Below are 22,710 nucleotides of genomic sequence, written 5' to 3'. Positions count from 1 at the left end.
GTTTTGGGATCCCTACTAGTATTCAACCCGTTTGGAGAGTTTCCTCAAATAGAAATATAGTCAGAATTTACCTGAATTTCAGACCCGTCTTATTTCCAAGAGCAAATGCTGGTTATTCTTTTTCCGTTATTTTTTTCTTCAACCAGTTGACTGTGTGCGCGGGCGATCGAATTATATGGCGACGGATTTTGGTACTAGTAATCAACCCGTTGGCACTAGTATTCAACCTAGCGATGAAAGATGGCCCTGTCTCTCAATCTGCCCTTGTCCCATCCGACTATGGACTAGACCATTTGAGATGAGACCAAACAGGAAATTAATATAAAAAAAATGTTGTCGCTGGACAACCAGCAGTCTTCAGAAAGGATGTCAGAGCAATACCACATCTAGACAGGAATAACCGTCGTTTCTGGGGATTTATTCAACAATTTCTGACATTTTACTGTAATCCCCATTTACCGACGGTAGGGTGTACGTGTGGGCTCGCATGTGTTCTCATTCCCTCCCTTTTGTCAATTCACAGTCCAAAGTTTGATGTAATTTTACACATCGAATTTACAATCTAAGGATGTATAACAAACAAACTTTTAATATTTGATATTCCATTATGAAAATACTTAAAACGATATAGATGAAAAAGGCATGAAAAATATACTTTACCGATGTTTAATTGGGTTGAACACGATAAAAATGGTCAAAATGGCAGCCAAACTATAAAATATTTACGAACGAACGTCAACAATCACGAATGTGATATCGATATTGCTTTCGATATTATATGATCTGCTCCATATGCGAACGAAACCGAAGATAAACGATACTAGTTATACTAGTACTAGTACTACTAGTTATAATCGCGATATATCGATTCGAGACATTAAGTTAATAACGATAATGACGTCATTCAAGATGGCAACTTGCAAGAAAAACCGACGGGTCAGGTGAAAATGTCTTAGATGACAGATTTCTCAATCATCCAGAGGATTTTTTTCAATAACTCCGGCCCAAGGTATGCAATTACTTAAGTTATTTATATTTCCCTGATCATGGAAACCATGAAACTTTCAATTTTGCTTAAAAAACAGTTTTAAATCGCGATCTATAAAACGCTAGTTCACTATACGTTGGCTGTAGGTACGGGGCCCCATCCCCTTCAGTCTATGTATGGTGAGTGGAGCCAACGTAGTTCAGCGGAACAACCAAAATACAGAGACTGAAGCTTTTGGTCTATACCACATCCAGTTGCCTCATTATGGAATAAATCAGATACCTTTCTGATGAGGCACGCGGTATTACTCTCCCCTCTCTTCTTGAAAAGTCTATGATATTTATCTTGGCTTTCACTCTCCTTTAATGCATTATCACATGCCTTACCAAGGGTGTCCAGAGGGTGCATTCCACATCTGAAGCTGTTGATATGAGATTCCCCTTTCAGGTCAGAAAGTTTCCTGTCTATTGCTGTATTTACACTCGCTCGATCCGTCATCATATTTGCTATGCCGTCAAGCAGTAAAGGATTCACATCCGATAGAGATTCATTGATAGCACTGATATATTCGTCGCTTGTTCCTCCAGCTTGCTGGCATAATCCTACCAAGTACGTTTTCTCTTTAGAAGCTAGTTCGCATTCTACTAGGTGACCAACTCGCGATTTTGTTGTCCCATCATACTTTAATGTTGTATTGCTTTTTGACACAAAATGCTCCTCAATCTGGTCCCGACAAATTGCCTTCATCTCAGAAGCAAAGCGTCCTTGAGTTTGCCGAGACGGTAGCTCATTCGTGAAGGTCACATCACATAGAGTTTCTGCAACAACTCTAATTGCTTCACTTACTTTGCCTTCTGCGACTCCTAGGTTCTGTAATTTATTTATAAAAGTGGGGAGGGATACAGTAATAATTTTGCATGCAATCTTTATCAGAATGATGTGACATTTGCTCTTGTGGCAATTGATCCAATGACAGTTGGTTACGGTTAGGGTTTGACAGAAGTTTGTTTAAAACTATGTTAGGAAAATCAATGTGTAGTGTTAGATTTGGGGTTAGCATATTTGGGCTTTGCCTTTTTTGCCAGAACAATTATAATGAGACTTTTTGTTATTTAAAACAGTATTAAACTTTGTAAAAATTACTTAAACTTAAGAAATTGAGTACATGCTTATAGATTACTGAGTCAAAATTAAAATTATCTAAAATGGTTTAAATATAGGAAGAAATAAAACATGCTCTAGAAATAACTTCATTGTGAACAATAATTAGGAATGAAATCCTTGAAACCAGTTGAACTGTAGAAGACAGGAAGTTTTTGATAAATAATAAGCTATGCTGTTATCAACATACACATGCTCATCATAACTTTTTTGCCCAATTGTTATCAAGGTTTCAAAGATCCTATTCTTGAATTATTCTATTTGCATTTGAGTGAACTTCAATCCCTTTTAACATCCTTGCTATTAATGAAAAATGTAAAAGCAATAATCGCTACATTTTTATAACAATTGAAGTAGGTAATTTTTATATCATAGACAAGGGCAACTTTGCATACAAATACAAGCTAATATAATGGTAATTTTGCCATCCCATGGTAATGCTAATCACCAACCAATCAAAATCAAAGATTCTAGACAAGTTACCCCGGAATGGCAAAGTTTACCATAATACAATATTCTATGAAATTGGGTCTTTGTGATCAGTTTTTAGTACTGTATCACAGGAAACAATCATGTATCTGATCAATTACCTGTTTTACATATTAAAAATGTCACAAGGGGAGTTTTGAAATGACTATTATGAACATTATATGACTTAATTCCTATCACTTTATTTTTTATAAATCAACTTGATTCAAAGCCAACCTGTAAATAGTAGGATGCTTCTCTTATCTGAGGGGTGTAGGACTGACCAATCTTGGTTTGGATTTGTTGAGGATGATGGGACTTGTCTTTTTCATATTGAAGATTTTCAACAGTTTCTTTGAGTTGTTCAATCTCCTGTTGCTTCTGGGCGACCTTGATTTTTTTCTTGCTCTGTGTATTTCTTTTGAATTCTTTGACGTCTTCTCTTTTCTTCTTGCAATTGTGCTCGAAGTCTCGTAATTTCAATTGTCTTCCGTTTTTCTTCACTCTTTGTCATTTGATAGTTTACCCTCCATTCCCTTTTAGATTGTTTAAGTCGCTTTATTGTTTCGGTAATCCGTTTTCTTCCACCTCTTACACTGCCAAATATAGATGTGAAAGACTGAACCTTTTCTTTATTCTTTTTCATTTCCTTCTCAAGGTGCTTCACTTTCTTCTTGTAAGTCATTACTTCCCTCTCTGTTTTTTGTACTATGTCCTTGAATCTCTCAAGTTCTTTTCCTAAATTTTCTACTTGATCATTGGAATAGACTTTTCTCTTTTTAGGACTAGCAGCATCGTGATCTTGGTCTACTTTAGCATTCTTTGGAGGTTGAACAATTTTTCCTGGGGGCTCGAAAGGTTCTTGCAGATAGTTGACCTTCACATCATTTTGGTCTTTAGTTTGTTTTGTTTTGTTTAGTTTCATGTACCTTCCATAGATCCTTGTTAACTTGGTCTGAAGGGCCTTTAAAGAACATTCAGAGTCATATTTGTTTTGAACTATTTCATGAAATTGTGACCATGTAATTCCCTCTCCTCTTGTGAGTTTTGGCAGTAGATCAATGACAACTCCATTAGTAATCCTATCAGCTGGTAGCTGGAGCAGATGATCCACCTCTTCTGACATTTTGGCCATGATCTTATATTAAAGCCAAATAATAATATCTGGAAGGCAAAATAATGATGCAACCTTGCTGAAAAAACCCTTTAAACAATTGAATAATAGTTATTACAATTCCATAATTCAGATTTTCGACCACAGTTCATATATGAGGAAAAATTCCTGAGAACGTAAGTGCCATTAAGATATCAAAAAGTCATGACACCTAATGATAAAATACTGGAAGAAAAATTACTCCCCCCTCCCCTTTCCCAGTGCAGTGCAGAAAAAAATATGTGCAATAATTGGTGCTGAAATTGTTAGGAGTACATGACACAGAAATCATTTTTTTCCAAGAATTTTACGAGAACAAAACACGAAAAATAGAACGAAAAATTCAAACAAAACAGAACTCTAAATAATAAAAAAATAATAGATAAGAATCTTATGTTTCTTTCTTGAATATTTAAATTTCTCAAGCTAGTCATATGCTAGCTGTAATCCTGCATAGAGATCTTGTCATGTGGCATTAGCCAGATATGGTCGTTCATGGCTTTATCCTTGGCCTGGACTGATGTTCACAATCGGCCTGGAAATTTTCTCGCCAGTCGCCAGACATGCGGATGATGAGTTGATAATGGACTCGATTTAGCGTTTTCAGGAATAGATTACGAAACCTGAAGGAAACAAAAATAATAATAAAAGAAAATAAATCAAATCATAGTCGAAAAGATTTTCAATAAGGGCTTTGAAAATAAAAATACATGTGATTTTCATAGGGATTTAAAGGAAAAAAATCAGAACGGAGCACCCCCCCCCCTTTCACCAATTTATTTCTGAAAAAATGTAGCATTTTACAATTTATTAATTTACAAATAGAAATACTGAGTGTGTAAAATAATCGATTTCCCCAAGTCTATAATAGATCAAATATTCATATAAGGAAAAAAATAAAAAAATCATACCATATTCTGATATCAATACATGATCTAACAAAAAAAATAAACTGAAGACAGTGAAAACAAGTAAAAACAAAAGTCTGAGAATAAGATGTTAATCCATCATGATTCATAATGAACAGGAAATAATAGGTTTTGTGCTTTGTTTTGCATCTAGTTCATTGTAATATAACAAATTTTTAAAGTGAATAAAATGTTAAATTGGTCCATGACTAACAAATGAAGAAAATAATATTACCTACGTAATAAGTGAGTGCAAATGTGCACACTGAAAGCGATACGCGGGACTGTGCAGGGCAGATGAAGCAGACGACAAATCCCCCCCGCAAAATTCAAGAGCGCGAAGGCGCTAAATCGCGACAATTTTGCCTGCAACAGGCCTGTGCATCAAGCTGAATCGCTTTCATCCGCCAAGTTCTTCCCACGTAATTTCGGTGTTAAATTAAAGCTTAGAATTTCATCTTCATCATGAATCATGATGCATCAGTGTGCAAGTAATATAATTATTCATAAAACTAAAAATTTCTACAAAATCAGGCAAATTTGGTACTTACAAGTGATTTTCCAGGCCTCTCGATCGTCGTTCGTTGGTTCGCTGGAAGTGCCGATGAGTCAGATGGTCAGTCTATACGTCACACAGCCATATGGTGTCTAAATCATTTTTCTGGCATTCGATATAATACATGTATGAGTGGATTGAACAACGCCATGCCATGCCTCTGGAGCTCAATTTCGCTTCGTCACGCTGCCGCCGCCAGTCGCAATTTTTGTACAGCGAACGGAGCTCGCGAAAAAGCGCCCTCTTGTGATGTGTGAGCGTGCCTAGCTAGGGGTTCGATTCAGGGTATAGTTTTGTTTCCAATACTTGTTAAGGGTAGGGTTTCACACGCCATAATTAATACTTGTTAAGGGGTGCATTTTCAGAGTATGGAAAATACTTGTTTAGGGTGCTTTTTGAGACCCCATGGTCGCACATGGTATCCACTTGTCAATGGAAGTGGCCACCAAAACCTTCAAATAATTTTTTTTTGGTGGCCTGATATTAAAGATGTATAATTACTGCTTGTTCAGTGATAATCACTCCCCAAAAACCCGTGGAATTTCCACGACCACGGGCTCTGCTAGTCATTCAATGTTTATACTTTGCACTGTGGACTGATTAGGTTGGCATTTGTCTGGTTTTCCAGTCATTTTCAGTACCTTAGTTAGAGATGACATTAGCAAATCTACCAACATCTTTGGGTCGAGGACTCTCAGGAGTGAATTGTAGTTGAAATGTAGTTCAACAATATCTTTTGTTGAACTTTCTTCTTTGAAATCATTTCATTTCTTTTCAGTTATTGTGTCCATGAAAAGTCTTCAGCAATGGCCATTTTGATGATGTGATTGGAAGGTGGCACTGAGGATCAATTACTGTACTGTCTGTACAGTCATTAGTGTTACAGTGAATTATGCTAAATAATCTAAATTATAGAGTCACAAGAATTTCCTCTCTCACCAACAGCTAATTTTGTTTCACAATGTTCTTCCTAAAACTCGTGAAATAACACATCAAATAATATATCTGAGGAGCAAATAGTCTTTCAAACTACACTTCCTATAAATGTATATAATAGGCGTTCTCACATGAAAACCTGGAAAGTTTGCATGACAGGGTACTGTTCTTTGATATAGTTATGTATAGATAATTGCAGCGAGCAATGTTGCTTTTTCTTCATTCGAGTTCTCAAATTTTCCCGAGACTAAATACATAAAAAATGGATGAGGAGATATGTGAAAACATTCATTATGTGTAGAGCATAATTGCAGTGTTTCATTAATCTGTTCGTAAAGCTGAGCATGACAACCGGAAAACAATTTGTAACAACATTTAACAAACAAACGAACAATACATACAAATGCAAAAATGACAATATATCGTTATACATGCAGAAAATAACATTAAAGATAATGAAGTAGATAAACACATTTACTTTAACATAACTTTCTGTATATTATCAACAAACAGATGAGTGTTAGTATCTATTACAAAATGTCATAACATTAACATTCAAATATGTCATGTACTTCTTACTGCAATTTCTGTATACAAACCCTGAGACAAATATAGATTTCAAATTCGAAATATGTGTTCAAATATCCTCAAAGCAAGTCTTTCTCCATTTGCTTTCCAGAACTTCTAACCTGCAATGCCTTTCAGCGGCAATATCCAGGTTTCAGTCAATCTCTGCCGAGTCTGCTGAACAACCTGATTCCATGGAGACCGCTCAGCCAATCAGATCAGACAATGAATTCAGAATGGTTCTCAGAAGATTAGACGATATGGTCAGAAGAACGGGACGAATCACCAAAGCTCAGTTGATTCTTGTATTTGATGAAATTTGCAAGTTAGGTAGGAAATTGTGTTTTTCTGTTATCCCTGCCAAAAAAATAAAAATCTATACAGTATGATGAAGACATTCTGGTTTTTTTTACAATTGTAAATGGACAGTTTTCTTTATCAATAAGGTTTAAAAGCTGGGTATCATGAAATGTAGATTTTACCATATTAAATTGAATTTCCATAGATATGTGCTTTCCATTTAAAATAAACAATAACAATAGGCATTTATATAGCGCCATATATCTAGAAATATTCTATTCCGAGGCGCAATGTTATTATTATTACCCCGGCTTTAGCTCGAGCTGCCTTTCAGCGCTCCTGCATTTAAGGAATCAATCCTGCCGGGTACCCATTCACCTCACCTGGGTTGAGTGCAGCACAATGTGGATAAATTTCTTGCTGAAGGAAATTATGTCATGGCTGGGATTTGAACCCATAACCCTCTGTTTCAAAGTCAGAAGACTAATCCACTGGTCCACAACGCTCCAAAATATGTCCAACAAATGTATGTGGATACTCTGGGGCAGTCCATGCTTTGAAACAAATTATTTTACTATCAGGAAGAAAGAATAATTGCAGGATTCTTTTTTTAAAAATCAGAAAAATTCTAGATTATCTGTATGTTAATTAAAAAAAAAATTACGGTAGTTTCAAAGATTAATTATCTAAGGAGTTTTGAACTGTCTAATTTTAGAATATTTTCCTCCGAGGCATTGTCCTTTTACTGCCAAATGATTAAAATTTGTAATGTTTTCTTTCTTCTCTTCCCCCCTACTAAATGCCCAGGTGCTGCTAAGCCGAACCAGGCCCTGCTACTCATCAGAAGCTGTGGGTCACTCTTGCCAGAGGTAGCCCTTGAAGAGAGGACAGCACTTGTCTCCAGTATATGGGATAAACTTAAAGAGCTCGGTAAGAAGACCAGTGGAAAACTTGGATAGGATTTCAAAGTAAATCACTTCAAGGGCATCTCATGAAGAACATCAGTTAATATTGAAATGTGATCGTAGAATGTACTTATGATATGTACAATAAAACACATTTTACCTGTACTTTAGTCTTAGTTAATGTTTATTATTGATATTCATGTGAAGCCAAAGTGAAATAGCTGTATCTTTGCTATTGAATGCCATTTAATTCTTGTTTTTCTGGGGAAATGGAATAACCTTAAGATTTAATTGATTTTTCCATTGAAGACTATTTTTAGAGGGTTCTAATGTTCATGAAAGCTGTCTCACAAAACATCTCTTTGTATGTGAATGTTGATATATTTAGAATTAGCCTCTTATCGTATTGACAATTATTATCAACAGCTTGAAAATGTGTTATCTTTGCCCAAATTTTGTATTGTATCAGGAACTACCTTTGATGTCACCCATTACAATGCCCTTCTCCGGGTTTATCTTCAAAATGAGCATAAATTCTCCCCAACTGACTTCTTGGCTCAAATGGAACAACATGGCATTGATCCAAACAGGGTAAGTAGTCCAATTATCATGGTTTCTTTTTTTAACACCACCGCCCATTGAAGATTTGAGCCACCGACATTGTATTTTGATAGTCTATGTATCCAACTTCTGTTATGATCACCTGAAGAGCCTGTTCCTCCCAGTAAGCCTTCAGTCAAGGCAAGTTTATTTTTCAAATCGCCTGAGAATCACCATCAAGGATAGGCAACTTGACTGTGCCGGATCATTCGGTGGGAATCCAGAAATGCCAATATGTTCTTTCATTGCAGCTTTCCAGCATTGCCCATTGGTTTGTCTGTGATGAAATGTGAGGATTAGTAGAAAAATCCCTGTTGGAATTAAAAAAAAAAAAATTTTGATGACACATTTTCCCCAAATAACATAGATTATTGAAAATAGATCATAGCAATGTATTGTCAATAGGTGCTTGCTTATCGCTTTGCTCCACTCCACCAACTAGTCAGCACAGAACACAAGCAGATTTTATATCTCTTACGAAATACGTACGTAGCAGTCCACTAGTGAATGTGCAAATCGTAAAATCCCTATTAGGTGTTTGGAGTAGTCCTGAAGCTCATTGTAGGTCATTGATTAGATATATTTATGTATTTTTTTTTATTGCAGATTACCTACCAGAGATTAATCAGTGCGTACTGCTTGCAAGGCGATATCCAGGGAGCTACCAAGATCCTGGAGTTCATGAAGTCTAAGGATCTCCCTGTTACAGAAGGCATCTTTAATTCCCTCATCACGGGACATGGAAGAGCAGGGTAATTTTGTCTTTCAGAGATATTTTTTCCTCCAAATGTTGAAATCTAAACAGATTGTTAATTTGGTAGATTTGTGTCAGTCATGTGCTTTTTCCAAGGACTTAAAGATAGTAGATGCAGCACTTCCTGATTTCACTGTATAATTATTGTTTGGAAAAAGATCTGACATTCTGCTCAGATCCCATGCTTATGCTGCTTATTTCTCAGCAATTACACAATTCTTTCACGATCCTTTGGCAGATATTTTTATCAATATAAACAGACACTTGGGCAGTCATTTAATTGGATTCTGTACAAACTCATTTTGGTATCGTTACTACCATAGTGTTAGTTATGTGAAATCATGTTTAAGCATCTATCGTCATGAATGGAATGCCTTTTTAGGGGACATCACTTATTTTGTTTTTACCTATCAGAATGTGTTCATTTAAGTAAAAAAAAAAAAATTCTGAGACTGATTAGATGTTCAGTGGTGACAAACCTTTAGTATGGTGAATTTGACCATTACTATGAATAATATTTTTTTTTTTCTGCAGAGATCTTGATAATGCACAGAACATATTGAATGTAATGAGGTAAGTGGATATTTTTCATTTATCTTTTGACTTAAGATAGTTTTATTATATTACAGTTATATGTCAGTATGGTAATGAGAAATTTTGTGATGAATAGTTGTTTCTTTCCAGAAGTCACAATATGAATAAGACTTACTCCCTATTCATAATTCCATCTACTTAGGTCATTCAAATATAAATTGATTTACGCACACAATACTGTGTGTGTGCAGTTATTTCTGCACTTTGCATTCATTTTTAGATTGCAGTTTTTTTATTTCTAGTGTAATAAATATTCAATGAATTTTCAATTTACAGTTCTTGAAAGTTCAACATACATGTGCAATATATTGTGTATTTGGCAAGGGTTTAAGGCATCTATTTTTAAAATTAGATTGTTACCTTTCTAATCCCATTTGATCTAAATCAAAGGGAACTGATTTTGTTTCACATTCAGTCTGTAACAAGTTAGCAATTTTATTTCTTCCTAGGAGCGTCGGTCTAGAGCCTAGTGCTGATACCTATACTGCACTCATGTGTGCTTACGCTGAAAAAGGAGACATTGAAAGCATCAACAAGGTATGTTTTGAATTCGGTTAAACTCCTGATAACATCCCTGAGACAAGCATATTATTGTATAATGGTGCTATACATGTATATTAATTTCATCTGAGGGATCAACTTCAAACTTTATGAGTTAACTTTGCAAAATATATATGAAATGTCAAAGGTGGAGAATCTATGTAGGTGGTTTAATTGTCACAAAGTAGAGGCTCTGTTAAAATGAGAATGTTAATATGAATATTTTGAATGATCATTTTAGGGAAAAGAATAGGGCTTGATTCATGGTTTCTTTTAACCTACTTTTTTTTTGGGGGGGGGGGGGGTTTCTCAAAGTGAACCACATTTCTTTTTCAAATTATATTTCAGGTTTATGTCAAGCAAATAAAAAAAAAACATATGATTTTGAAATCCTTTGGATAATTTTTCTCTTTATTTTAACTTTGATTTCCATGATACAGCTGACACAGGAATTGGAATCGGAGAATGTAAATCTTTCAGGAAGATGTTTCCTGAGTGTAGCATACAGTCTTGCTACATATGGACATAGTGAGCATCTCCCACAGGTGAGCCAATAGTCCTCATGGTTGGTTAGTAAGCCCCCCCCCCCAAAAAAAAAAAAAAAAATGTTTGCTGAAACAGAGAGGAAAAATAGAGTAAATTGGTCAGGTTTTGTAGGTGTAATTTGAATGCACCGAAATCTATTTTCTTGTGTGTGTGGGTGGGGGGGGGGGGTTCCTATTAGGCTTACATGTCACAGACCTGTGCATGTGCACAATACATGTATAATGGAGATGGAGGGTTAGTCAGATATTGGTTTTCACTGATAAGCTGATGATATAGGCAATTTTCTGTCCCAATATCCCCCAGTTTTTATCAACTTTTTTTGTAAATGTGAGAAAATAGATGAAAATTGGGGTCCATTTGCAGGTTTTACTAGGGTGACTCATCAAACTTTTTTTTGCCTTAGTTTGTCTCTTCCTATCTACAAGCCGACATTGAACTTGTGGATAAATGGTGATCTTCACCACTGTTTGCCATTTCATCAGTTACATAACATGAGACAGATTTTTTGTTTGTTTTGCTCAAAGTGAAATAGAGAATCAGTTTTGCAATCCTTTTAAGCAATACATCTACAATGGTGTTCAAAAGAAAGTAAACCCCACCAGAAAATGAACATATTTAGTGTTCAGGTTCTGCCATGTTTTATGTATTTAATTGTGAACTCAGGTGATGAAATGTTACCTTCAGTGAAGTTTATTTTTCTGGGCTTGCTGAACATTGTAGCATTGTTTTCTAAATTCAACACTCAGCATGAAGGAGTGTATTTTGTGGGTGGTGGAGTTTGCTTAATTTTGAGCACAGCTGTATTTTGCAATTCAAATAAAGATATCAAATAAAGAGTTCTTTTTTATTTTGTAGGTCCTAGAGAAAGTGCAACTCAATGCAGGATATATCCCTGGTGAGTATGGAGAGCCACGTCATCCCTCTCCTCTAACATTGAAAAAGGCAACATATATTTATTATGGGTCCTGGATATCCTCTTGTGTCGATTCTTCTCACATTTTAATTAATTTTAACTGATTAAGTATGAGTAGACAATATATTTTCTACTCATTTTTATCATTCAAATAGCATTTGAAATGTCTGGGATTGATATACACATATTGATTCAGAACTTTATAAATATCTGTCAGATGCAAAAGTGTAAAGAGCACAGATTTCTGCATTTACTTATTGAAATATTGAATGATAACTGTATGTTATGATAAGCCAGGTCTTCTCCGATAGAAAGACAAAATTCAGAATCGTAAAACTGCCAGCATACTCAGCAATTTATTAAGCAAAATTGTCAATTTTACATTACAAATATTGCCTAACCTGTAAAAAAAACTAAATGAAGTAATAATCATGAAAGAAATCATAGAGAAAATTATAAACTAGCAACCTAGCATGAAAGGGGAGTTGGGGTAGGGGTATGGTTAATTGTCAGAACAACAGTTGATTATCAGAATCAATTTATGATAATCAACAGACTTTTAGCTCAAAATAAAAGAAGGGCTCTTCATCAAATGGAGAAAGCCCCTAACTTAACAGGTGTACAATTTATCAAATAATATTTTCTGTTTAATCAACCCACCCAAACTGACCTATCACTGACATAATTTTGTCTTTCACTCCTTTTTAAATTCACTTTGTTCCACATACCATTGTATTTTAAAACTACATTCTTGAAATTACCTTGAGATCCCAAATGTATAAATACCAGTGACTCTGTTTTATGATTTTAGGCTGATGATGAGGTGTGTACCTCGAAACATGTTTCTTTTAATAGAATGTTATGGTCTTTTTCTTTTGTCTTTATCATAATTAAATTTGCCATGTGTGAATGAATCCCTTTGAGAAAAAAAGAAAACCATTTTCTGGGGAGCATTTCATCAACATTTCTCATCTGACGATTTGTCAGATGACAACTTGTCTCAATTTTGAATGGCTGAGCATCTCTATTATGATAATAATGGAGTTGCTGTCGGATAAAACAGACTCTGTCGGATACAACGTCTGACAAATCCTTTCTTGAAACGCTTCCCTAATTATTGTTTGGTACAGATGCTATTAACCTTTCATTGAGTCTGATGACCAAGGGACACGACGATGCTGCGTTTATAGTTCTAAAGATGTTTCAGGGATTGAGAGTAGAAAACTCTGCAGAGCCACAGAACCAAGGAAACTTTTTCATCGATCATGCAGTCCAAATTCAACTAGTGAGTATGGGTATTTACCATGTGGTTAACACGATCCAAAGTTGTCTTGAAGATTATTACTTTGCTCTCATGGAGATGAGTATCACCTCATTTCCTTGTCAACAAATGCAAGATATTTTGCAAATTGGCTATTGGCTAATCAAAATGCAGGATTTTTTAGTTTTACCAATAGGTTATGAAATTATATTGATATGAAGTGAGACCCTGCTGAATATACCTTATTGTTGGGAGTGTTATACTTTTTTAAATATTTTGTACATGTTCAAATTTCTGACATTGAATAAATGTAAATGAAATTATTTTTCTTTACTTTTGAAGTGCATTTTGAAATGCAGATTAATATAAAATAGTTTTTGGTCATGCAATGTTAACGGTTTGCCGGGAAAGTTGAATTATGTAAATACATATCTGGCTTGCACCCAGTGATTTACTTTTCAGGATTAGATGTTGATTACTTATTAATTGGTATTTCTTTTGCAAGAATATGATTTCATTTATTCTTTAAATAACTTTTATTCTTAGCCTCATGAAACCTTGTTTGGACACTTGGATGAGCTAATCTCATCAGGCCTCCATTCATCACCGTACATTGTAGCACTTCATTCAGCGCTTAGGAAAGTGAAGGATAATAAAGGTATGTTAAATATAATGCTACTATTTTAATATTAATTTCCTTCTTTCAAGATGAGCTTATTTCAATTGCTTGTTTACCACAGCAAGTTGTCTTTAATCATCATTGTGTTGACTTGTGTAATATTGTAAATTGTGTGAATTTCATGCTTCTGCAACAAAGATGCAAAAGGTAATATCAGATTTCAGGGGCCATTATCACAAAGCAGTTATTGATCATACAGTTGACTTTTATGTTAATCGCAATTAATGATTGAAAAAATTATGTGTCAAATTCTTGTGTTTAGGTGCAGGTAAAGTATTCATAATAGTACCAATGCTATCATGAATAGGGAAGACATCAATGATGATATAATAGTATGCAAATTTCTGCTTTTACTTTCAACACTTACTTTGTTATAAATTGTACTTTTGATAATTTCTACGCAGATTATGCTTTTGGAATCATTAGAAGGATGCTTGAACTTGTAAGTATTATGAATTAAGTTGAAATAAAATGAATTGAATTGAGATTTTATGAATTTGATTGTATTATGATGAAAACGATTGGACCATAATATAGTGAATTGAAATGTAATGAATTTAATTGAGATAGATGAATTCAATTCTTTGCTGAGGAATTACTGAGTTGTGTCATTGCATGCTTTAGCTCACTCATTGAGATAGTATCTGCCATGCCAGATAGTTATTCCAGTTATGACGAAGAATTTGAACTTTTCCTTGAATTTAGTCAACACAATCATAGATCAACCTGCTCAGATGTCTTGTGCATATTAAAATGTATTGTATATATTCAAGGAATTTGTTTAAAGCAATTGAAAATGTCCTATAAAAGGCACATTAAGCTTATCGCGTTTTTTCCAACTTTGAAAGTTGTTTGAAAATGCTTTCCAATTCACAGCAAGTAAATTTTTAAAATATCTTTGTATACCATTGAACAAAGAATTCAGTGTCACTTCTGTAAGATCGTACCAAGAATGAATGAATGCAGGGATGAATGATAAATATTTCTTTCTTTTTTTTGACAGGATATTCCAGTTAGACCTCACTACTTCTGGCCAATATTTGCAAGAGATTCCGCGGCCAATGACAAAGAAGGTAAAGATATCAATAAGGATTCTTGTTTTTTTTTTAATTCAGTGTAATTTATAGTAGCAGATAACCTGTCAGAAGAGAAAAGATAAGCTGTACAGTGGCAATGTAGTAGTAGCTGCCTGATAATTTGAAATAAATCCCAGAACTTAAAATTATTGATTTGAGAAGGCATCTTACACAGATGAGAGAGAGGGCCCTGTCTTACACAGAGTTGCGATTGATTCAGTCAACCACACGAGTGGAAAGCCAGTAATGTCAACATAAAAAATGCCCTTTTGTTCAATCTCTTTACTAAATATGATGTTATATTTATACATTGATTGTTTTTCTGGCAGTTGCTGGTCTTTGTATGAGAAGTACGTTGTGCAGATTTCCAGGGATAAAAATTATGACATGGATTAACATATATTTGAGATTGATCAGATCAATGGCAACTTTTTGTAAGATGGGACCCAGATATTTACAGTGTCTATTGGCTGATTCATCACATCAGCTGTAATTATCACGCTTATTGGGCCCTCATGTTGTGTCATCACTAAATCCTCAGCAAATCTTGGTCGTCCCTTAAATTAAGGGTTAGTGAAATTGTGTCATGCATTTGTGATATATCCAGTGAGAATTTCATATTTGTGATGTATTTTTCAGTGATGAAAAGTTATTTGTTCCTGAGAAAGGATTAAAAAGGAAAATTTCATTTTGCTTTGTTTTCTGTGCAGGTATCATGAATACATTGAAACAGATGGGTGAGATGGGTGTTGAGGCCAGCAGTGATACATTCACCAGGTTTGTCTTTCCATGTCTCGGAGGTACACTAACAGACATCAAGGCAACAATCAATGTAAGTTATATTACACCTGTCAGGGAATGACACAATAAAGTGGTCTTTGTTTGGAAGTAAGCATATAATATGTGCAAAAGGTCATAGCCAGATGATTTTATACAGTGTAGTTTGATGGATAGTTTTAAGTATGCATGTTTGCCAAGTCAGCGGGCAACTTGCAAACCATTTGCTTTGCGAGTCTTTGGCTTGAACTTGGGGATCCTTTCTTTAATCCCATCTAATAAATTGGTATTTTTTTATCTCAATATGTTCTGTCCACACAGGAGCTTGGTATAACAGTTGATAAGTTTCTGGTCATCGCCATGGCAAGGAATGAAGTCAAACAGCAGAGACTAGACAGTGTTGTTCAGCTCAGTAAGCTATCGCTCTTTTCTTTGAAGTATCTATACATCTCTAATTCAAATGGGAATTGCATAAACCACAGGTTACTGGTTCATGAATGTTAGGAGGGAATTATCAGTATAAAAGTGCATTTTGTATGACAAGGGTTATGGGGGAAAATAATTCGAACTATGTTTAAAGTGATGTTTCAACCAATTGCATTAGTTTTTGTCTCACCTGCATAGCAGAGTGAGACTATAGGCGCCGCTTTTCCGACGGCGGCCGCGATGGCGGCGGCGGCGTCAACACCAAATCTTAACCTGAGGTTAAGTTTTTGAAATGACAGCATAACTTAGAAAGTATATGGACCTAGTTCATGAAACTTGGCCATAAGGTTAATCAAGTATTACTGAACATCCTGCCTGAGTTTCATGTCACATGACCAAGGTCAAAGGTCATTTAGGGTCAATGAACTTAGACCATGTTGGGGGAATCAACATCAAAATCTTAACCTAAGGTTAAGTTTTTGAAATGTCATCATAACTTAGAAAATATATGGACCTAGTTCATGAAACTTATACATAAGGTTAATCAAGTATCACTGAACATCCTGCATGAGTTTCACGTCACATGACCAAGGTCAAAGGTCATTTAGGGTCAATGAACTTTGGCCGAATTGGGGGTATCTGTTGAATTACCATCATAACTTTGAAAGTTTATGGATCTGATTCATGAAACTTGGACATAATAGTAATCAAGTATTACTGAACATCCTGTGCAAGTTTCAGGTCACATGATCAAGGTCAAAGGTCATTTAGGGTCAATGAACTTTGGCCAAATTGGGGTATTTGTTGAATTACAGCCATAAATTTGAAAGTGTGTTGGTCTAGTTCATAAAACTTGGACATAATAGTAATCAAGTATCACTGAACATCCTGTGCGAGTTTCAGGTCACATGATCAAGGTCAAAGGTCATGTAAGGTCAAGGAACTTTGGCCACGTTGGGGGTATTTGTTGAATTGCCATCATATCTCTATAAGTGTATTGGTCTAGTTCATAAAACGTGGAAATAAGAGTAACCAAGTATCACTGAACATCTTGTGCGAGTTATAGTAGTTTTCAAAATCAGCACTGCTGCTATATTGAATCGCGTGATGCAGGTGAGACGGCCAGAGGCATTCCACTTGTTTACTTGTTATTTCCAAGTTCTCATTAGTTTTTCCAAGAGGTCATTGCACTAAACTTAATCTACAAAATGATTTAACAAATGATATTTGATTTGAAGTTCATGGCATTTGTAATGTGGACTTTGAAAATCAGTTCACAAGATGATTGTGTAATTTATGGTGAGCTGAAGTTGCAAGCTGTAGTGTATCTTTATTTTATACTTGCATTTTTTATCCTTTTGATTTCCTTTAGTTGAAGAATACAGAGATTTTGTTGATGTTCCTCTCATTCGAGCTGGTCTGGTTTCCTGCTTCAGCAAGTGAGTTCACATGTCATCCTTTCTCAATGTGTTATGATAATCATGTTTGTTTTGATGATTTTAGACAAATATTCGTTGTTGTTTTTTAAGGGAAAGGGGGTTAAATTCAACCTGGTAATGATACATTGCTATATCTGATATAGACTTTAGACTGTAGGCTATAGAATAAGATTTCTTTCTTTTAGTTGTAAAAAATAACTTAAAAAAGAACTTGAACTTGAATCACGACTTGAATCCCAAGTTCAATTTCCATTAGAATGTAGGCAGTAAGTAATCTCACTCTGTTTGTAAACAAATTGTATTTTAATGAAGATACAGTGTCTAAACATTTGTTTTTAAATATCATCTCATGTATCTAATTGATATTACATATATTTGATATTCTTTGTACAGAAATCCTCAACCAGAGCAAATGGTAAAAATCTGCAAACATTTTGTTGAATCACATCAAGACCTTGAGGACAATAATGTTACTAAAGAAGGTAATGTATTCACTATTCAATAAAAGCTCAAGGTAATTTTTTTAGTATAAACCCAGAGTTAGATTTAGTAACAATCTTAAAAATGGGTAAACATATATTATTTTTCTTACACTTTGCACTTAATAGCAGTAATATTTGATAATTAATTGATGACAGTTTATTACATATATCATGAATAGTCAGTATTTGTTTATATTTTTCATTTTCATCATTCAACTATTAAAAGTGGACTGTTTGTAAAAAAAGAAGAAGAAATTAATGGAGGTTGAATGATATGTGCTATATATGCTTTATGATATACCCAAGACATTGAAAGCAAGAATTTTTTTTCTTCATATATTTAGATGAAAATATGAGGATTTCAACAATTTAGTTGTAAAACAAATTATGTGAAATATTTTCATGAGGCCCAAACATGCATGTAGTTAAAATGAATCTATGATATAGAATTGAGAATGTTTTCTTTTAGAAACATATCTTTCTACACTTATACAATTTAAGCATTTGAAACAATCAGAGATATGGATATTTCATGTATTGATCATCCTAATCTGACTAATAGCTTACATACAACTAAGAATAATATTTGAAATTGTTAGGCATTATTGAAATGTTAAATAATGTTAAATGTTATTCTTTGTTTCATTTTTCAGACCAGCTTGGAAGTTTCTTGTATGATATTGTCTCTAGTATTCCAGTGAACAAAGCTACACAGTTGAAACCTGATCTTAATCTGTTACTCAGAAGCCTTGCGAGAGAGGTAGGTGCAATCCAGTCAGTAATCATGCAGTAGTGTAAGATTAAGCAAATGTCATTCATACAAAAGTTTAAGATCTACATCGGGATAAATTTATTTGTGAAAAAATCAGTTGCAGAATTATCTAATAAAGCAATGATATAAAAATTGAATTTTAGATTTTGAATTCTGTGTATCAGTCCAGAGAATGATTTTTGTCTCACCTGCATAGCAGAGTGAGACTATAGGCGCCGCTTTTCCGACGGCGACGGCGGCGGCGGCGGCGGCGGCGGCGCACGGCGGCGTCAACACCAAATCTTAACCTGAGGTTAAGTTTTTGAAATGACAGCATAACTTAGAAAGTATATGGACCTAGTTCATGAAACTTGGCCATAAGGTCAATCAAGTATTACTGAACATCCTGCCTGAGTTTCATGTCACATGACCAAGGTCAAAGGTCATTTAGGGTCAATGAACTTAGACCATGTTGGGGGAATCAACATCAAAATCTTAACCTAAGGTTAAGTTTTTGAAATGTCATCATAACTTAGAAAATATATGGACCTAGTTCATGAAACTTATACATAAGGTTAATCAAGTATCACTGAACATCCTGCATGAGTTTCACATCACATGACCAAGGTCAAAGGTCATTTAGGGTCAATGAACTTTGGCCGAATTGGGGGTATCTGTTGAATTACCATCATAACTTTGAAAGTTTATGGATCTGATTCATGAAACTTGGACATAATAGTAATCAAGTATTACTGAACATCCTGTGCAAGTTTCAGGTCACATGATCAAGGTCGAGGGTCATTTAGGGTCAATGAACTTTGGCCAAATTGGGGTATTTGTTGAATTACAGCCATAAATTTGAAAGTGTGTTGGTCTAGTTCATAAAACTTGGACATAATAGTAATCAAGTATCACTGAACATCCTGTGCGAGTTTCAGGTCACATGATCAAGGTCAAAGGTCATGTAAGGTCAAAGAACTTTGGCCACGTTGGGGGTATTTGTTGAATTGCCATCATATCTCTATAAGTGTATTGGTCTAGTTCATAAAACGTGGAAATAAGAGTAACCAAGTATCACTGAACATCTTGTGCGAGTTATAGTAGTTTTCAAAATCAGCACTGCTGCTATATTGAATCGCGTGATGCAGGTGAGACGGCCAGAGGCATTCCACTTGTTTTTCTTACATGCTGCCAGACATTATATACCCATCATGCTAAAAAAAGTTATTATATCATTGATAAGGGTTGTCTGAAAGGCTGAATAAAGATGAAATTTATTCTTTATACAACCAAAGCTGAATTTGAGCACTTTCATTAAGCAACTTCTTCAAGAGAGAGTCTGTCCAAATCATTTTGCCATACCAGTATACTTATGGATTCAGAAGTTCTGACATCGGCATGCAAACCAAGCACTGTGAAATAAAGGAATCTAGACCGACATCTAAAATTCGCGAACATTTCATAGGCATGTGTATTTACTATAACTATTGCTCCTCCAAACCGGATTGAATGCCATGCTTATTTTGCTTTGTACTCTGCAAATACTAATTATCTAATGGAATTCATGTTATGGTTGTAGCATGACTGGAATTTACTTGGAAAGAAATTAGAACTTTTGGTGCTTGACACCTTCCAGATCAAACACTTCACCTATGTGATCACTTCTCCTATCTATCCTATCAGGGATTATTCATCAGTGGACCAAGATATCGCGGAATTAGGAATCAGTTGGATCGGATCAAGCTCCCAATGCTTAAATCAGCTGCTCTCAAACTCCTAGACCCTACTGAGATACAGAAGGATCGTGTTGCTAACTTTGATGTTCTGCCTGGTGAGGTATGTATCATTCTTCCAAGTAATCCCAATCAGATGATTCTCTTAGAGGGCCTTTTACTCTTTGATGCATGATCTGATCTGTTGAGGTATAAAAACCTGCAACTCAGACTGAAAGAAAGAAATGCAAATGCAAAATAAACATTCTAAAGCTTTAGATTCAAAGTAGAAGGACCTAAAGTGAAGCATAGCTTGATGGCAAGATGTAATTAACGATAAGAGTGCCCAAGATGCAATGAAAAAAAGAAAAGAGAGGGAGAGAGGAAATAAAATGTTATGTGTACGAGACGGGTAAAAAGGTGAAAGAAAAAGAACTGCTGAATTGCCCATGGACTAAAAGCAAGGAGTGTTGAGAAAAACCTATGGACACACAGGTTACCAGATTTTCCAATGTACAAGGTCACCAGTCACACTTCCTTTCATTTAACCCTAAAATGGCCGGGGGGGGGGGGGGGGGGTTGAATCAAACCCCCTCTCAACATTTTCTGCGATCATTCCGCCGCGCGAAATTTTTTGACCGCGCCACTCGCAGAGTTTATACTTTTAAGTCTCGCGCATCTTTTGAGACCAAATTTACGACGCCCGGGTACGCGGTTCCGAAATTACGCAACATTTTGTAAGTGCTTTCGGACCAAAAACTGTTCCAAAACGTAATTTTGTGTACAAAGTCAATGTAAATTGAGTTTTCTCATCATATTCATAAAGATATGATTATTTTTACTTCAAACAGCTGAAAGCAATTGATTTTAGCATATTTATGCTTCAAAAAGGTTGTGCAATAAATCTGGTGAAAAAAACAAAGAAAAGCAAAAGGTTGAAAAACAAAGAAATACATAAGAAATTCATAAAACAATAAAATACATAAGAAATTGATTTCCAAACCGAAGTTTTTTTCAATTGCCGTTGTTAAGAATGCTACAAAGAATATTTTTACCAAAAATTAGCATTCTAGGAGCTTTATTTAGTGAATTAGAGCAAAAAGTATGATTTACGCATAAATTAGCATAATTAATTCATGTAAAATAAAATCTCATTATTTTGGAAAATTTTACCATACAGCCTTGTAGATTACATCGCATACTACCGGCGTGCAAATTTTTGCGGCGCTCGCGCGATCGGCGGTCGAGATCTCAGGGGGGGGTTGAATCAACCCCCCCCCCCCCCCCCCCCCGGCCACAGAACAGCCAAAAAAGCCCGGCCTAGTTAGGGTTAAGTATCCTTCTTGTCCTGTAGGTGTATATGAATAATGTTAGCTGCCCCCACGAAATACTCTCCAAAACCCATTAGGATTAGAGGAAACACCACTGTTATATTTAGCGTAGTCTCAATCTAATGATAATCAACTTGTCATTCAAGATAGAAAGTTGATTGTTCCATAAAATAAAAGCTAGACCAACTTGCTGAGTGGCTATAGGCCTTAACTTTCACCATTTTAAGTGCAAGGCCACTTTTCTGTAGGGCATATTTCAAAATTACATCACAAGTGGGAAAGAGAAAAAAAAGTTAAAAAAACTCTTCAAGGCCAATGAGATGGGCATTGATATAAGTCAATAGGGCATCCTTGCTCATAGCCATCGATGACCTTGGATCAATTCAAACCCTGTAGCTTTATTTTTATTTTTACATTAAGGAGGTATCCCTTGAGGAGCTGGAGAACCATCTAGTGGAGCTGAGGGAGAAAGGAGGTAACCTGAGAGGGATCCTGAGGAGACTCCTCCTGGTCCATACTACAAACAATGTAAGTCTCTCGGTCCTTCCTATCAAGGCTCTTATTCCAAGCACAAATTATATGCTAACAGCCAGTTGAATTTGGTAGATTACTTCAAGTTATTTTAAGGTATAATTGCTGAAGTGTTTCTGAAATAGAATCATGTAACAGGTATTCCCAGCAATATGTATCAAATTTATTAAGATAATTCTAGCAGTATGCATCAGATTTATTGCATATTGCTATCAAAGCATGGGATATGCACTTTTAATGATGTTTTCTTGTTATGTATATGTACCCATTAAGACTTTTGAGATGGTTTCTAAATGATTCGCATTAAAACAGTGTAATCGACAACGTCTTCAATATGTTTGTAAAGAATCTTCAAT

The 22,710-nt window shown here is 35.2% G+C and overlaps 1 protein-coding gene across 2 annotated transcripts in view; it reads left to right on the top strand.

The window, feature by feature from the left end:
• Positions 1-6,854: 6,854 nt before the first annotated feature.
• Positions 6,855-22,710, top strand: part of LOC129265285 (leucine-rich PPR motif-containing protein, mitochondrial-like) — a 38,208-nt gene continuing 22,352 nt past the window's right edge. For both annotated transcript variants that reach the window (XR_010294168.1, XM_064102440.1), the window contains exons 1-19: positions 6,855-7,067; positions 7,845-7,967; positions 8,412-8,533; positions 9,149-9,294; positions 9,831-9,869; positions 10,340-10,427; positions 10,871-10,975; positions 11,832-11,871; positions 13,020-13,174; positions 13,697-13,808; positions 14,234-14,271; positions 14,833-14,902; positions 15,616-15,737; positions 16,004-16,094; positions 17,481-17,547; positions 17,941-18,029; positions 18,683-18,789; positions 20,464-20,616; positions 22,244-22,351. Coding sequence is in view for 1 of the 2 variants with exons in the window: in XM_064102440.1 (XP_063958510.1) it covers positions 6,932-7,067; positions 7,845-7,967; positions 8,412-8,533; positions 9,149-9,294; positions 9,831-9,869; positions 10,340-10,427; positions 10,871-10,975; positions 11,832-11,871; positions 13,020-13,174; positions 13,697-13,808; positions 14,234-14,271; positions 14,833-14,902; positions 15,616-15,737; positions 16,004-16,094; positions 17,481-17,547; positions 17,941-18,029; positions 18,683-18,789; positions 20,464-20,616; positions 22,244-22,351 (1,911 nt within the window). In the remaining variant the exon portion in view is untranslated. The remainder of the gene's footprint in view (positions 7,068-7,844; positions 7,968-8,411; positions 8,534-9,148; positions 9,295-9,830; positions 9,870-10,339; positions 10,428-10,870; positions 10,976-11,831; positions 11,872-13,019; positions 13,175-13,696; positions 13,809-14,233; positions 14,272-14,832; positions 14,903-15,615; positions 15,738-16,003; positions 16,095-17,480; positions 17,548-17,940; positions 18,030-18,682; positions 18,790-20,463; positions 20,617-22,243; positions 22,352-22,710) is intronic.

This window comes from Lytechinus pictus, chromosome 7 (genome assembly GCF_037042905.1).
Source record: "Lytechinus pictus isolate F3 Inbred chromosome 7, Lp3.0, whole genome shotgun sequence".
NCBI lineage: Eukaryota > Metazoa > Echinodermata > Echinoidea > Temnopleuroida > Toxopneustidae > Lytechinus > Lytechinus pictus.
This window is presented reverse-complemented; position numbering and strand designations above follow the sequence as displayed.